The sequence below is a fragment of the Vigna radiata genome, unplaced genomic scaffold (assembly GCF_000741045.1).
Source record: "Vigna radiata var. radiata cultivar VC1973A unplaced genomic scaffold, Vradiata_ver6 scaffold_223, whole genome shotgun sequence".
Lineage (NCBI taxonomy): Eukaryota > Viridiplantae > Streptophyta > Magnoliopsida > Fabales > Fabaceae > Vigna > Vigna radiata.
Genome location: NW_014543246.1, coordinates 537711 through 553992, shown reverse-complemented (window position 1 = coordinate 553992; position 16282 = coordinate 537711). Strand labels below are relative to the sequence as shown.

Below are 16282 nucleotides of genomic sequence, written 5' to 3'. Positions count from 1 at the left end.
ACTATGTCCGGCCCTGGTTGATTTGCGCCGTGCGTCCACCCGGGTCCGCTATCTTTAGTAATCTACGTCGTGTCCCTGGATGTGCCGCCCGGCAACTAAGCCTTCGTTACCGGGCGGTCGTTCAGGAATTCTCGTGTATTCTTCATCACAGTCCGGTCCATACCGTACAAGATTGAAAAACGTGCGGTCGCTGCAATGCATTTGCCTTGAAGAAGTCGCAGAAATGATGGGTGCCATACGCGAAGCGTGTGCGAGTAAAACAGCCTCTGTGAACCTGAGTGAGTTGTTGATTGCACTCACCAACAACATAATGTCGAGATGTTTTATTGGACAGAAGTACGATACTCCCGATGGTAGTAAAAACTTTGGAGAGCTTGGAAGGAAGTGGTTGACTCAATTCACATCTTTCTGTGTAGGAGATTTCTTCCCTTCGTTGGGTTGGGTTGATGTTTTAACGGGCCAAATTCCTAAGTTTAAAGCTACTCTTGGTTTGTTAGATGGTTTCTTTGATCAGGTAATAGCAGAACATAAAGAAAAGATGACGAAGAAGGATGACATCAAATCCGAAAAGAAAGACTTCCTGGATATTCTTCTTCAACTTCAAGAGACCGATTCGCTTGGTTTTGAGCTCTCCCAAGATATTCTCAAAGCAATGCTAGTGGTTAGTCTTTCTCCCAATTTCTTCTTTTGGATTCTTAATTTGATAACACTTAATCATATATTGTTCGCTAAACAGAATGAGAGCGTCACTTCTGATATTCACATAAACCTTTTACTAGTCTTTAAAAAGCTCTATGTTTTCTTCTTTGTTAAATTTCGTTTTCTAGACATTGAAACAAAAACTGAACTGAGGTAGTGAGTTCCTTATAATTAATCGCTTAACATTGAGGTTTAATTCCCATTTTACATAATTTCAGGACATGTCTATAGCGGCAAGTGACACAACTTCAACAACTCTGGAATGGACTGTGGCGGAGCTGATGAGGAATCCAAAGAGCATGGAAAAGGCTCAAGAAGAAGTGAGAAGAGTGGTCGGGGATAAAGCAGAAGTTGATGAAGATGATGTGAAGCAAATGAGTTACTTGAATTGTGTAATCAAAGAAACCTTGAGGTTGCATCCACCAGCTCCTCTTCTTCCTAGAGAGACAACCTCTGCTGTGAAACTAAGAGGGTACGATATTCCAGCCAAGACAAGAGTAATGTTGAACGCATGGGCCATACAGAGAGACCCTGAACTTTGGGAAAGACCAGATGAGTTTCTTCCTGATAGATTTGAAAAGAAGGACGTAGATTTCAAAGGACAAGATTTGTATATTCCGTTTGGTGGCGGAAGAAGGGGATGCCCAGGAATTACATTTGGGATCACTGTAGCTGAGTACGCACTTGCTAATCTTCTTTATTGGTTCGATTGGAAAGTGCCTAAAACTGATGCAACTGTGCAAGATATTGACATGAACGAGAGATATGGTATCACTGTCAACAAGAAGGTTCCACTTCTCCTTCAACCAATACCCTTCTTTTAATAGTCTCTTCAATGTTTCATTTCTTCTTCTTTCTTTTATGTTTTGGTGTTTGCTTGGACAGCTGTTGTGAAATAAAATTCATGGTGTAACCTTGAATGTTAAAACGGAGTGAAATGTTTTCTGCTTGATGTTCGTCAAAGTTAAAAATACTTTTCCAAAGTATACTTTGGTCTTGTATAATTGTTTGATCTGTATATGTTTTCTGCTGATCCATTGCTTGCGTCAAGCACCTACGTACTATGGCTATTTATGCATGAAAAAAATATACTTTCACACACAAATTTTTTATATTTATTTTGACATTATTTTTTTTTATTTTAAAAATATAAACTTTATTCTTTTATAATTATTTTACGTATGTCTCAAATAAATATAAAAATTATCATCTAACTATATATTTAAATGAGATTTTAAATTTATACGTCATTACTCAAACTAATATAATAACTCACTTTCTTGGATCCAAATGCTACAGGAAGTATTTTTCGGGTGTGTTTAGCTTCACATATCTTATGTTTCAAATTAGACATTAGACTTGGTCATATGGTTATTGCGAAAACAGTCAAATTAATGCATATATTCTCCTTCAATACTTATACAAATAAAAAGAATGACTAGATAAAAAAATATTCATTTCTACGAAAAACATTGTTGGTTCTGAGAATCAAGTATAACTTTGTTTTTTCGTTTGTTCTCTATAACATGTAACATATTTATAACTCGCATTATAGGTAACTGCTGCTGATCATCACAGAAAAAAAAAAGTTGGGATCCGTAAAATGCGCCGAAGGGAATATAATTATATTATATACTTGCGTGAACATTCAGCTAAAAAAATAAGACTCTGATAGATATGATATATTATTATACCCTCAAATTTTCTGTTACTCCACAAACATCATGTGAAAATTATTTATAAACACTAAAAAAAAATATTTAGTGGACCTCCGCAAAATAAATTTCGGAGATTTTTCAAACCCTCAGAATTTGAGTCGTCACAAACTATTTGCTTACAATCCCTAATATCGAGTTTAATTTGCAAAGGTTTTTCTGCGAAAAGTGGAAAAGCGAAAAGCGAAAAAAAGACGAAGAATAAGGTTGGGAGAGTTCCAATCCACGGGAAATAGGAAATAGAAGAACACGAAAGAGAACAACTGAGTGAAGAGGAGGATGCTTGAATCAGGAGAAAGCGAAAAGAAATGAAGAAACGAGATGGAGCCGAAGAGGTAGCAATTGTCAGCGACCTCGTCGGCATGGCAGCAAAGAAGAAGCAGGTTGAGGGAGTCCAGTTGCAGAACTTTGAAATTATGAAATGGTTTTTAGGATTTGGCCGTTTTTTATCGGGAGCAAAAAGTTCTTTTAGAGTTTTGATTTAGAGGGAGTTTTAAGGAGTGTAAAATTATGGAGAGAAACGAAAAGCATTGAAGACAAGAAAAAAGTTTAAAGAAAAAATTAATTATAATTTATGAAAAATATAAATCTCTCTTAAAAGGAATTTAAACCCCTCTATTATTAGCACTTAAACAATTTAATGAAATCCTGTTAAATTATGTTAATTTGTGAGAGTATTTTAAGACCTCCTCAAAATAACATCTAGTAAATAAGAGTTTTTTTGTGGTGAAAATATTCATTAAAGAAATATTTATTAAGATAATTAGGTCGACTAGACATTTATTATTAAAAGTATGAGAAGAAAATTGAAAATCAAATTAGAAATAATTTCAAAACATAATATTATTACATATAACACTTCTACAAAATCAGTTCTGCATAATTGAATTAAATTTAAACCGAATACGAAGATGCATATATAGGTGTGTTTATTCTACTATATACAATTGCACATAATATTCTTTTTTCTTAATCTCCCTCTGTGAAAGAGAAATCCTAGGAAGAGTTGAAATGATAAATGATAAAAAAAATTTACCAAAAATATTTAACAACAATGAGATACTATTCAAAGTCATATTTAAAGGTGGTGTCAAGTGAGTTTAGCCCTGTTGTTATTGAATTATGTGATTTTTTCTTTGAAACCTATAGCATGAGAGTTAAAAGTTCATCGACTAAAATGACTACAATATATATATATATATATATATATATATATATATATATATATATATATATATATATATATATATATATATTGTAAAATGTCATCCTATAATGAAGATTTAGGAAAACCATATCTTATTACAATGAACAATGACATAAGTATAGATAGTTATTAAGGTATCCATGATTAAAATATTTTTTCCTAAAAAAATGTACCAATATGAATAAAGTTACACTTACACTTAAAGAAAATATTGTTGAAATCTTAATTTTGGTTTAAATCTCATATTAATCATATACAAGATATTTTTGAGTAACAAATAAAAAAATCGTTAAATCAATACCTTAAAGTTTGATGTTAAAAATGATATTAAATATCTTATTAAAATTTAACTCATGTCTCACTTTATCACACTAATATAATGATTGATTCACTTATTTATCGCATGCATATCCAATACTCTACGTTTACCAGGTCGTAGAAAAAAGTATGTTGTTTTTAGAACATGGTAAATATGTTTGAATCCACTGTAAATTTAACAACGATATATGTACAATACCATTTAGAAGGGAGTGATGCTAAATATATTAGATCCATTTGAACCAACGTAAAAATGGATAAATTAATTATACTGACTATATATTCAGTATAATTGATGTAAAAGAGTGATTTTTAAAATAATTATTTTTATTACACTGTTACCATCAATGTAATAGGTTTTTTTTTTTGTTATTATTATAAAAAAGCAATCCATTTTCACTGTTATTTGCTCATGCGTTTTGTGTTTTCTCCATTGCTGCATTTTTGGTTCTCCATTGTTGGTGGTCCTTGATTTCAGTCTACTCTATGTTGGTCATGTCATTAGACTTTGGGATTTGAAGAGTCAGTGTTGGTGTTAGTTTTTGTTACATTCCTGCAAAAACACCTCCATTGTCACCCATCGAGTCGCCACAAAACTTCCTGAGTATATTATGAAGTAATTTAGTATGAAAAATTAGAAAATTTTCGAACTAGAGTTTAATTAGTCTTATTAGGAATGCAAATTAGGTTTTAGTTTTGGATCCAATTATAAATACTTTAACATTAATCCAGTATAAGAAATTAAGCAAATTTATCCTAACTTCCAAAATAAAAAATAATAAGAAACTCCAAATTCAGGAAACCTAATGTTTGTTTTAAAGCCATATAGATGTCTAGAATTTAATGAAAAAGAACTCAAAATAATGTTTACATATAAAATTATAGGCAAAAGAAAATATAGCAATGTTAGTAACAAACAAGCACAATTTATCCTAATTGATAAAAAAAAAATAGTAAGCATACTAGAATCAAACATATCAAAAGCTTATTGAAAATACAAAATAGGCTTTAAATATTCAAGGTAAAATCATTTTGAAAATTTTTATAAGAAAGAGATATCTAAAAGTGTAGATATATAATTGTATATTATATATATAATATTAGAGTTAATTAACCATATGATACATTCGCATAAATAGTCTTTTTCGTAATGTTTAAATAGAGCTGTTAAAATGGATCATTCGATCCGACCCATCACGGATTGGTCACTTAGTGAACCAACCTAACCCTGCTCATTTAATAGCAAGCCAAAAAAATTTAAACTCGACCCAATCCATTACGAGTTGATGAGTAAACGTATTGGCTCAGTTGCCCACTTAATTACAATTTTTTTCAAATAAAAAAAATTACAAACTTTCTATAATTCAAATTTAAACAAATTTCACTCTATTTAATTAATTTTAAAAATAAGAAACTTAAATAATTTCAAGCAAAAAAATAATAAATATTTTTTATAAAATTAAAATTAAATTTTAATAAAATAAAATTAGGTAGGTGGGTCGATGGGCCAACCCGACCCGTATAAGTTAGATTTAAATGAGTTAAGTTGAAATCTAACCTACATAAAAAAATAATTTTTTTAAATCTAACTCAACCCAAACCTATAGCAGATCGAATTGATATGGAAGTTGTAACCATTTTAAGAGTTGTAGTTTTAGGTTAACAAATATACAAACATCATAATTCTTGTTTGCTCTTACGGGGTTGTGGTTGTGGATGTTATTAATGTAATTTGTGTTTTGAAAATGAGATATAATATTTAAATGTTCCAAATTCTCACCTTCTAGTTGATATTGAGATATCTACAATGTCTCATTTTATTTATTTATATATATTAGTTATAATTGATGAAAAAACTAACGGAAACAACCATTTTTATTTTTATTTTCAATTTTTTTCTCAAGCCTCGCTTGTTTATTTCAACTTTATTATTTAAAATTTAAATATTTAATTGTAAGTTTTATTATATTTATATATTATTATTATTATTATACTTTTGTGTAGTGGGATGAATATTAAGTTGTTTAAAAGTATGTTTTAATTGACTTGTTTGATGGTCATATCTGTGTATATATATATATATATATATGAAAAAAATTCAATAATTTTAAGTACTTAAATTAGTAAACACACATGCAATAAAAAAATAATGAAATTATAATTGTATAAATAAATATAAATAATTTTTACAATTTAATTATAGATAGTTTTTATTTATTTAGTAGATAATTTTTATTTATTCAATTTAAAAATTAATTACATTTATAAAAAAACATTAAATTTAAAAAAAAATAACTAAATTTAAATAAAATGATAATTTGAAGAGTAAAAGTAAAATAAAAATGGACACAAAAAAATTCAAGTATAAATATTAACTAACCATTATGTGTTCTGAATTTTGGATTAGTTATATATTTTAGGTTTAGTTGTGACATCCCAAATATATAATAACCTCAATCATATAATATAGGCGTCATCATTCAAATAAAGAGAACAATCAGAGTATGACTTACGATTAATTAGAGGATTACAGTCTCACAAAATGGCCTAGTTTAAAACTTTAATCATAGTAAAGTATTTCAAAATAATCTAATAAGTATCTCAAAATAACATAAGCTAAATAAGTGAAATCCTAAAGAGAGCTAAGCAGCAGCATCAGCGTCCTCCAACACTTGCTCCACGGAGACCTCCTCAACAACATCTGCTCCCATCCAAACGGATGGTCATCGCAAGAGAAAACATACCCAATCAACATACAACACAAAAGTAAGGGTGAGCTAGGTAAACAGACAACATACATACAAAACAGTAAATCAATGTCATCATACTTAATAACATATAAGAAAGCAAGCAAGGCATATCATTCAAAACATACATCAAATACTCGAAGCGACTCATCCGGATTTTGTATAACTGTCTAGCTATTGGTTGTCTTTGTACTTGCATAGTTCAGTTGGCCCATCCCCAACACTATGCAAGGTAAGTCCCCCAATTTGTCTATGTCTAAACCCAAGACTATAGACGAGGACCTCCCTCTACTCTCACCACTCACACTGTTATTCTCTATTTGAGTATGAACAATGTTTTGAGTGTAGGGATAGACATACCATTTCAAAGCTCCCAACATTATACAGACAACAAGATTATCTCTACAATCATTCCTGATCATCTCTCTCTGAGATGTTCAGTTATTACTCAATTAAGTCACCCAACATAAAAACACCAAAACACATAACAATTCATCTTCATATTTTGTACCTAAACCATCCAATACATCTATTCAATAAATTCAATTAAGTTTACATAATAAAATCTTATAACATAATTTCTTTTTAATTCAAAAGTTTTACTGCACTTAAAGAAATAAACCTATGTCCACTTAAAAAAAAAAACTAGCCTTAAAAGTAATAAAATAAAATAAATAAAAAAAATCCATGTATCCTAACCACGTTCCTGCACCATTTCCTAATATATTATTTATTTTACTTAGACATGTATTTACCAATATGATTCCTACATTAAATAATAAATTGACGTAACCCCTCACTATAGGTACAAAGACCATTGCCAATTCAATTCCAATACTATAAAAACCAAATTAAACAAACACTTAGATTCCAAAAAGTCATATATCTATTCCCTGTTCAATTGATGCAAGTTCATAAATTAAAGGATAATAATTTTCTATTCCAAAATTATCACAATACTTAAACATAGTTTTTTTTTCTTTTATTTTTATCCATACACATAAGGTATTAATCATAGTACTTACACTACATCATTTTCCTTAACCAAAAAAATATTTACCGCCGTACCATGAATATATTCAACATGGATTTCCAAAATTTAGTCATAAATTTAAATATAATAATATATTTGTACTGTATTAAAATAATAACATTTCCCTAGTACAATTCTTCTGCATCAAAAGAAATCAAAATTTCCTACACGTATAAATAGGTCGCATATTGGTAATACTATTCTTATAATTAAATTAGGCACCACAAAACCATGATATCACATACCAAAATCATGCTCAACTTTATTAACAACACAAAAAAAAAAAAAAAAAAACAAATGTATCTAACACAACACTCATGCCCATAGAATCAACAGAAAACTTAGCTCCAAAAACCTTTTATCAATCGTATCAATATTTTCACCGTCAAAATAAAAACAGAGGCTTAACATCTATTAAAACGTATATTCCTTTCCATCATTCCCAAAATCACAGCCAAACAAAACAAAGCAAAGTCAGCTACCCTTACCTTGAAATTTCTTTACTCAGCTCGGAGATCCACAACTACAGTATCTCACACGCGAATAATCTAAACAGCACCCTACAACCCATAATGTGGTGATAAAGAACAACTCTTAGAGCTAGAATTGGACAGGGATTGGAAGAAAAAAAAATAGAAGACACATGCAACAACAAATTGCATGGTCTAGGGTTCCAAAACAGCAAGGAACAATGAAGAGCAACTTACATCAATGAATCCTGAAATTGATCGGTGCCAATTGAAGCTCTCAGCGTCAGGATCGTTTAGACGCCTACGGATTGAAATTCTAACGGTTCAGTTGAAAGAAAAGGTAGAGAGAAGGCAGAGGAAAAATGGAGAGTATGAGGTCTAGAGAGAGAAACGTTCTTGAGAGAATGACTTATGCTTTTCAGAAAGTCCAGCAGCAAAATTAAACTGATTCTTTTTAGTTAAGTGGTCCCTCCCTTTTATTTTAATTCAGTTTCGTCCCCAACTTCTTTTAATATTTATACATATTATATATATTCTTAGGTTCTTACATTAGTAATTTTATATTTGACATTTGTTTATATAAATTTTATTTCAGAAAATATAAAATGATTTTGAATTTAATAATATTAAAAGGATATTTTTCATTTTATAGTTTAACTATCGGAATTTAATATATTTTTTAAGTTATCAAAAAGTAGTTCTACAATAATTTTCACATATTATTCTGTACATGTATCTTTAAAAATTTTATTCAAGAAAGTGATAAGGAATCGCCTCACTTTAAATGAAAAGAAAAATAGCATCTTGTTCTGTCATCATTATTACACCAGTGCGTGACTTTCTAACTCGTCAAACGATTATATTATTATTATTATTTAATTTTTCGAACTAGATGGAACGTAGTAAGGATGAAAAAAAAAAACTCGTATTCATCGATATCAGCAGATAAAATTCGTTGTGGGTATTTAATATCCACTGATATCTCTTATCTGTGGATAGCAGATATTTTAATATCCGCTTGTTAACGGGTCGGGTTTGGGTATCACATTGTAGGTATCCGTTTATCCAGAAAAATAAAATTATAATTTTATCTATTAGGTTTTTTTTCTAACTTTTTAATTAGGTTTTCTTTTTCTACTTTAAAATTGGGCCAAAGCCTAAATCGATTTTAGAGTTCCTGAATTTAGGTTTTCCTCCTACTCGTCATTGTTCCTCATCCGACCGGACAATCTACAAACAATAACCAAAGCGAATACTATTACAACCGCTTCAGGTAATTATGTTTTCTCTTGCAGGTTTCGAATGTTATGATGAAGATTTGACCTTTGGGCTAAGGGTTATTGTTCGAGCTGTGGAAAAGAAGCAGTTGGCTCGCAGAAGATGGAGAGGAAAAGGAGAACCCTAATAGAAAGGTTTGGACTTGGCCGATCTTAAGATTATGAAAGAAAACCTAAAAAGAAAGTTTGGACCTGTCCATTTTAAAAATTTGCGAGTTGAAACAGGTATACAACGGTATATGTGGGTTAAAAAAAATCTGCACAATTTTTTTATGCAAATATCCGACGAACAAAACAAATATGGTACACCTTTTCACATGCAGGTCAAGTTCGAATATCACATTATCCGCCCCGAACTCGATTCGTTAACATCCCTAATCGTAAAAAAATTTCACCATGAAGTTGAGTGAGGAGAGAAATAAATCAAAATGAGTAAATTTTTTTTTAAAATAGAGTGATAATAAGTATGTGGTTTTAAATAAAAAAAGTAATGTTTTTTTTCAATTACAAATTTATCCCTCTGTTTTTTTATTTGTATTATTTATTCTTAATTTTTAGTGATACAAGTAAAACAGCAAGAAGAACAAAACGGACAGTTATATAATTCTCCTCTGAACTTATCTTTCTCTTTCTCAGGTTGATACTACTAAACTCACTATTTTTTTCTTCTTCATACTTTTTTAGCCAAGCACGTATTAAAGTATCCAAAATACAAAATTAGAAAATTTTAATTTAATATAGATGGACATTCGATAATCATTACTAAAAGTATTGAATTTCATAGTTAAAGTATTATCTTCGATGCATTAAACATTAAATTAAACAATTTTTAAAGGATTACAAAACTTGTAAATTAGTTCTTAAATTTCATTTAACGATCAAAATGATAAATATTTGATAAATTAAAAATGACATGAAATAAAGAAAAACGCTTTAACAGAAATTAGTAGTTTATTGGTTTAAATTTTTTTTTTCCTAAGTTAAGTTCGATGTTCAGTTTAGTCCCGTTTTTAAAAATGTCAACCTTTAGAAGTCCCTATGATATGAAAAATGTATCAAATCAGTCTTATTCGTTAACTAATCACAAGTTTTTCATTAAATGATTTGTTGTTCATAACACCTTCCGTTCACAAATAACAAAATATTAGATACCTAGATATGAAAACTTGTGATTTATTGTTCATTAAGTGTTATCGTAAGGACTGATTTGATACATTTTTCATATCATAGAAACTAAAAATTGACATTTTTGAAAGTAGGGACTAAACTGAATCTCTCAACTTAACTTATGGTTTAAACCTAGTTTATTTATTCTTATTCTTAAGTAGATTTTAGATATTAGGCAATGTCAACTTTCTGAAAGATGCTCCCAAGAAATGCGAGTAGGCGAAACTGCTAGAGAAATTCAGTGCATAGAATGTGTCTTGGCCCACTCTCACAAGAGACAATATTCGTGACATGTTTGTCATACTTTGTAGAAAACATAATACAAATATGTGCTACTAATCTTAATTACTACAAATCTTAGCTTACCTTTTTCGACAAAATTGTCGTGTTTAAGCTCACGTAACAGTGACAAGATGCTGGAACAGAAAAAGGGGCAACAAATGACAAATTGGGGGAAATCATCCCCTTTGGGCCCTTCACTGATTCTTCATGTTGTTTCTTCCCAACTGTTCCCATTTTTGGAGTTATTTTAACCCTTTCGCTCTTTCGCTCCAATTCGACCCTTTCCAAGCATTCCTACTAACTAGCCATGGCAGTTATCACTGTGAACACCACTGTCTCCACTTCCTTTTTCCTCTCAACCTCATGCAAACCAAAACCCTTCATCGTTCAACCCCTCAAACAACAACTTCCGTTACTTAAACCCTTCAAATGCCTCCGACGCCGTTCAAGTTCGGTCAAGCCAAACCCTGTGATTTCCTGCTCTGCGATAGCCACCTCCGAGCTCGTCGTTCCGTCCAAGCTCGAGCAGCTGGCGGCGGAGTTCCGGTTGCTGCAGGAGCCGAGGGAGCGGGTGAAGCGCCTGCTTGACTTCGCGGCGGCGATGGAGCCTATGGCGGAGTCGAGTCGGGTCGACTCGAACCGGGTGATGGGGTGCACCTCGCGCGTCTGGGTAGAGGTGAGGATCGACGAGGAGGGGAAAGTGAGGGTGGCGGCGGACAGTGATTCGGATATTACGAGGGGTTTCTGCGCGTGTCTGGTGTGGGTGCTGGATGGTTCAAAGCCGGAGGAAGTTATGAATGTGAGCACCGATGATTTGGCTAGTCTGAATGCGGGGTTGCCGGGAGGTAGTGGGCGATCGAGGGTTAACACGTGGCACAACGTGCTGGTGAGCATGCAGAAGAGGACCAAGCAGTTGGTGGCTCAGAGGGAAGGGAAGTTTCCCTTTGAGCCTTTTCCTTCCTTGGTTATTACCTCTGACGGGGTTTTTCCCAAGGGTAGCTACGCTGAAGCCCAGGTTAGCACCGTTTGACATTTTTTATTTTGAATCTCTCGAATTCATCCAATCACGAATGGTTTGTTTGTTTGCTTTTTTCCCTCTCTTTTCTTTTCGGCATAATTTGTTATTTCTGGGGCTGGGAGTGGTTTCAATCTAACAGAATCTTACACCGTCAAAAAAGTGAAGAGTACTAGTGAGTGCAGGTTTCCTTTTGTTATCGTGAGGATCTGATCCTCCTCAAAAGGTGGAGGACTATTTTTCTTTTGTTTTTTTTTTTGTGTTGTCTTCTTGTTTGTTGGATGGTGGATAGATGGTGGTATTAGCCAAAGTGATTTTGATTTGGTAAAAAATTAACTACCGGACAATATCTTTTCGATAGTAAGTAATTGTCAAATAACAAAAAAGGAAAGATGATTGCAAGACTCAAATTTTAATCATTCTTAATAAGTTAAATGAGGGACCACTTTTTCTTTTTCCTTTTCTTTCTTTCTTCTTTCACCCTCTTCCTTCGGCCCTTATCTACCCCGACCTTTCTTTTCTTCCCTTTCTTTCCCTCAAAATTTCTTGTACTGTGCATCCAACACATCAACTAGACAATGGTGTATTGTGACTCATGTTTAACTAAGCTATGCCTTTCTACTTGTTACATCTTTACTATTGATTAGTTGTATTGAGAAACACCATCATTGTAACATCTTTGTAAGACACTTTTGTGCGTACAAATTTTGTATTTGATGAAAGTCCCACTTTACCAAAAACTTCCTGCTCATTTTTTTGGTGGTGCTTTGGTTTGATGAGATTTTTTTTCTCAAAGTTGAACAACTCAATATGCATGACATATCAGCCAAGGACTAAGAGTGCTGAAGTAGGTTAAGCTGTACGTACTAACTTGTTAATTTGGGCTTTTAGTAATTTTTGGGAGTTTTTATTTTCCTCTTTGTTTTGTTAATGAAATTCAATTTAAAACATTATGTCACCATGCTTACTTTATCCGTTCAACTGGTTCTTCTCTGAAAGGACATGCTACTTCACATCATAATGGATGGTTATGCCCACCACAAATGCCATAATTTCTTGAACATGACCTGACAGCATTGTTCTCCTAATTTTGTTCTAGCTCCACTGCAGGCAAAATATCTGTTCCCTAATGAGGTAAAAGTTGATGAATTAGTCAATTTGCTGACGGAGAAGAACATTGGTGTTGTTGCACACTTTTACATGGATCCTGAGGTCCAAGGCGTTTTAACTGCTGCTCAGAAGCAATGGCCACATATCCATATATCTGATTCACTGGTCATGGCAGATACTGCAGTTAAAATGGCAAAAGCTGGATGCCAGTTCATAACAGTGTTAGGTGTAGATTTTATGTCAGAAAATGTGCGTGCCATCCTTGATCAAGCGGGTTTTAGTGAGGTATGCAATTTTCTTGTTTTTTTTTTTGTTCTCTGTTTTGAAGATAGCTATCAGCAGGCGAAATAAGTAATCATAATTGAAGGCTGTCTAGAAGATGGACTCTATTTAATTTCCTATTTATAAACATCGGTGAATGGTTTTGTAGGAAGCAGGTCATATGTGCTGCAGTAAACCATATTAGTAAAGTTCAGTATCTGGTCTGTTTTAATCCTTATTCCTTGATTTTTCTTTGGATAATTACTTGCAGGTTGGTGTGTATAGGATGTCAAATGAGCAAATTGGTTGCTCTCTGGCTGATGCTGCAGCTACTCCTACTTACATGGAATATCTTTCAGCTGCTTCCAGGTCTACGTCTTTGCACGTCATATACATTAATACTAAGTTAGAGACAAAGGCATTTGCTCATGAGCTTGTGCCTACAATAACCTGTACTTCATCAAATGTTGTCCAGACTATCCTACAGGTTGGTCAGATACAAACCTTTACTATTCCTCTTTGACATTGTAATGATCATATGATGATCATCACCAAGCCCATTCAGTCGTTTCTTTAAATAATATGTTGGTCATATTTATGCAGGCATTTGCTCAAGTTCCAGATTTGAGCATATGGTATGGACCTGATTCTTACATGGGTGCAAACATTAAAGAATTGTTCCAACAAATGGCAAATATGACTGATGAAGAGATTGCTGCAATACATCCCGAGCACAGTCAAGACTCTATTAGATCATTATTACCTCGACTTCACTATTTTGAGGTGAGATCTTCAGCGCGTTTTTTAAAAAGCCAGGAAAGAATCTGATTCATTTGGAATGTGATGTGATTCATTTACATGTTGTGTCTATACATTTGGTTGAGATCTGCTGTTTTATCCTTTTGGGATGCTGGTTTCAAGAGAAAACGGTTTGTTGTACATTATTTTCCACGTGGCAATGATATACTTGGTTAGCCAGTATGATATCTCATTCTTATTGTACATTTCCCTCTCACAATTTCTTTCGCATAAATTGGTGTATGCTTTGTTAAATAATTTCATTTTTCTTTTTCACGTGTTGTGTTTATGCAACGTCAGACTTTGAGAGAAATTTGTCAGTGCCTGCACTTACAGTATTGTGGTCTTTCTCTGTTTTCTGCAACAAATTTAGAAAAGTTTGATTGTATAATATGGCTGGTATATTGTATTCGCTTATCATCTGCTTGTGTGCGAGAGTGTGTTTATTTTAGTAGGCTAATATTAGCAATCTATGGTTCCGTACTTAATTTCATGGTTATTATGCTTTTGTGACTTGTTGGCAGGATGGAACATGCATTGTTCACCATCTATTTGGCCATGAAGTTGTGGAGAATATAAAAGAAATGTATTGTGATGCGTTTCTCACTGCTCATCTTGAGGTTCCTGGAGAGATGTTTTCATTGGCAATGGAAGCAAAGAGAAGGGGAATGGGCGTAGTAGGCTCCACTAAGAATATTTTAGATTTCATACAGGATCGGGTTCAGGAAGCTTTGGACAGGAATATAAATGACCATCTCCAATTTGTTTTAGGAACAGAATCTGGGATGGTGACTTCAATTGTGGCTAAAGTTCGTAGTTTGTTGGAGCTTGCGAAGTCCTCCTCTGAAAAAGCAAAAGTTACTGTTGAAATAGTCTTTCCAGTTTCTTCAGACTCAATCTCAAAATCATCCTCAAGTTTATCCTCAGGTGTTCAATCTGCCAAAGTGGATGATATCATACTTCCCGTGGTACCAGGAATAGCCAGCGGGGAGGGCTGTTCCATTCATGGTGGCTGTGCATCTTGTCCATACATGAAGGTAGAGTTTGTCATTTGTTTTACAAATGCTTAGCTCAGTTTATAACCATTTTGAGATATGCTGGTAGATTGACAAGATCTTGAATAGCAGTTGAATAAATGACTATAATGGGAAGGTAATTAAGTACATTATAGGTTTACTGCTAAAATGTAATGAAAACACTTTAGTTCTATCATTTTTCATATCCAGGTGGGTTTTATCTGGATTGGAACCAGTTTTCTTTAGGTTTTTTTTTTGGAAGCTGTCATCTGACTTCAACCTTTCAGATGAATTCTCTGAGCTCGCTCCTGAAAGTCTGCTGTAACCTACCTGATGAAGAAAATATCCTTTCTGCATACAAGGCAGAGAGATTTAAGTTGGAAACACCAAATGGGAAATCAGTGGCAGATGTTGGATGTGAGCCTATTTTGCACATGAGGAATTTCCAGGTTAGCATCTTTGTATATTTCCTATATTATTGAGTTGCACATGTACCAATTGCTTTCAATTCACGTATTGATACTTGCACAGGCTACTAAAAAGCTTCCAGAGATTCTTGTAAACCAGATTCTTCACCCTCGACGAAGTACACACTGAATTTGATGAACTTTTGAAACAATAATGTGATGTGAAGACCGACAACTGTACTGCTATGTTTTGAGCAATTCCAAGTTGCAAAAGCTAGGTCCGTACGTGGTCTTTTCCTTTCTATATAGCACGCTAATTACTAATACAACCACATCTTGTTGTAATACGATATCTAATATCGATTATTTAGATAAAGATTACATAACATAATATAGTTTCCATTGGTATAGAGAATTTAAGAAAATTAGATCTGCTATTTTTTTCTTTTATTAATTAAAAAGATCACGTAGTTAAAATTGAAATTATGATTAAAATAGGAAAAGACTCATAAACTAGTAAGATTTTACATTTTACCAAAATCTAGTTAATATATATATAAAATAGCAATATTCGTAAATTTTAATTATGTTAGTATTATTTAATGTTATTATTTTAAAAGTATCCTTACATTTCTTCATTCTTATATATGATTATGACAGTTGTAAATTTTAATTTTGTGAAATTTATAGCATTAAATTAATTTAACTGATACTTATATTTTAATAAATGTGAAAATTAGGTATAGAATAAAAAATTAAG

General features: G+C 32.5%; 2 protein-coding genes and 1 long non-coding RNA gene across 3 annotated transcripts; 2 read left to right on the top strand and 1 right to left on the bottom strand.

The window, feature by feature from the left end:
- The first annotated feature begins 79 nt into the window (after window positions 1–79).
- Window positions 80–1664, top strand: LOC106753291 (cytochrome P450 71A1-like). The gene is made up of 2 exons (XM_014635085.2): window positions 80–661; window positions 918–1664. Exons 1-2 carry the CDS (start codon window positions 80–82, stop codon window positions 1521–1523), a joined length of 1188 nt encoding a protein of 395 aa, XP_014490571.1. The 3' UTR covers window positions 1524–1664.
- A 4735-nt stretch (window positions 1665–6399) lies between these two features.
- Window positions 6400–8661, bottom strand: LOC106753312. Its single transcript, XR_001375214.2, has 3 exons — window positions 8427–8661; window positions 8208–8279; window positions 6400–6640 (listed from the first exon to the last, which is right to left on the bottom strand). It is a non-coding gene; the product is annotated as an uncharacterized LOC106753312 (long non-coding RNA).
- Window positions 8662–11055: 2394 nt separating this feature from the next.
- Window positions 11056–15937, top strand: LOC106753329 (quinolinate synthase, chloroplastic). Its single transcript, XM_014635131.2, has 7 exons — window positions 11056–11930; window positions 13041–13325; window positions 13573–13788; window positions 13905–14084; window positions 14624–15136; window positions 15403–15564; window positions 15647–15937. Exons 1-7 carry the CDS (start codon window positions 11223–11225, stop codon window positions 15710–15712), a joined length of 2130 nt encoding a protein of 709 aa, XP_014490617.1. The 5' UTR covers window positions 11056–11222; the 3' UTR covers window positions 15713–15937.
- The last annotated feature ends 345 nt before the right edge of the window (window positions 15938–16282 follow it).

What these genes read in the sequence shown, in the direction of transcription:
- LOC106753329 (XM_014635131.2), top strand. Translation starts at nt 11,223, where the DNA reads ATGGCAGTTATCACTGTGAACACCACTGTCTCCACTTCCTTTTTCCTC. An exon ending in ATCAAGCGGGTTTTAGTGAG is followed by an intron (nt 13,326 to 13,572) that starts GTATGCAATTTT and finishes AATTACTTGCAG; the next exon opens with GTTGGTGTGTATAGGATGTC. An exon ending in CTCGACTTCACTATTTTGAG is followed by an intron (nt 14,085 to 14,623) that starts GTGAGATCTTCA and finishes ACTTGTTGGCAG; the next exon opens with GATGGAACATGCATTGTTCA.
- LOC106753291 (XM_014635085.2), top strand. Translation starts at nt 80, where the DNA reads ATGTGCCGCCCGGCAACTAAGCCTTCGTTACCGGGCGGTCGTTCAGGA. An exon ending in TTCTCAAAGCAATGCTAGTG is followed by an intron (nt 662 to 917) that starts GTTAGTCTTTCT and finishes ACATAATTTCAG; the next exon opens with GACATGTCTATAGCGGCAAG.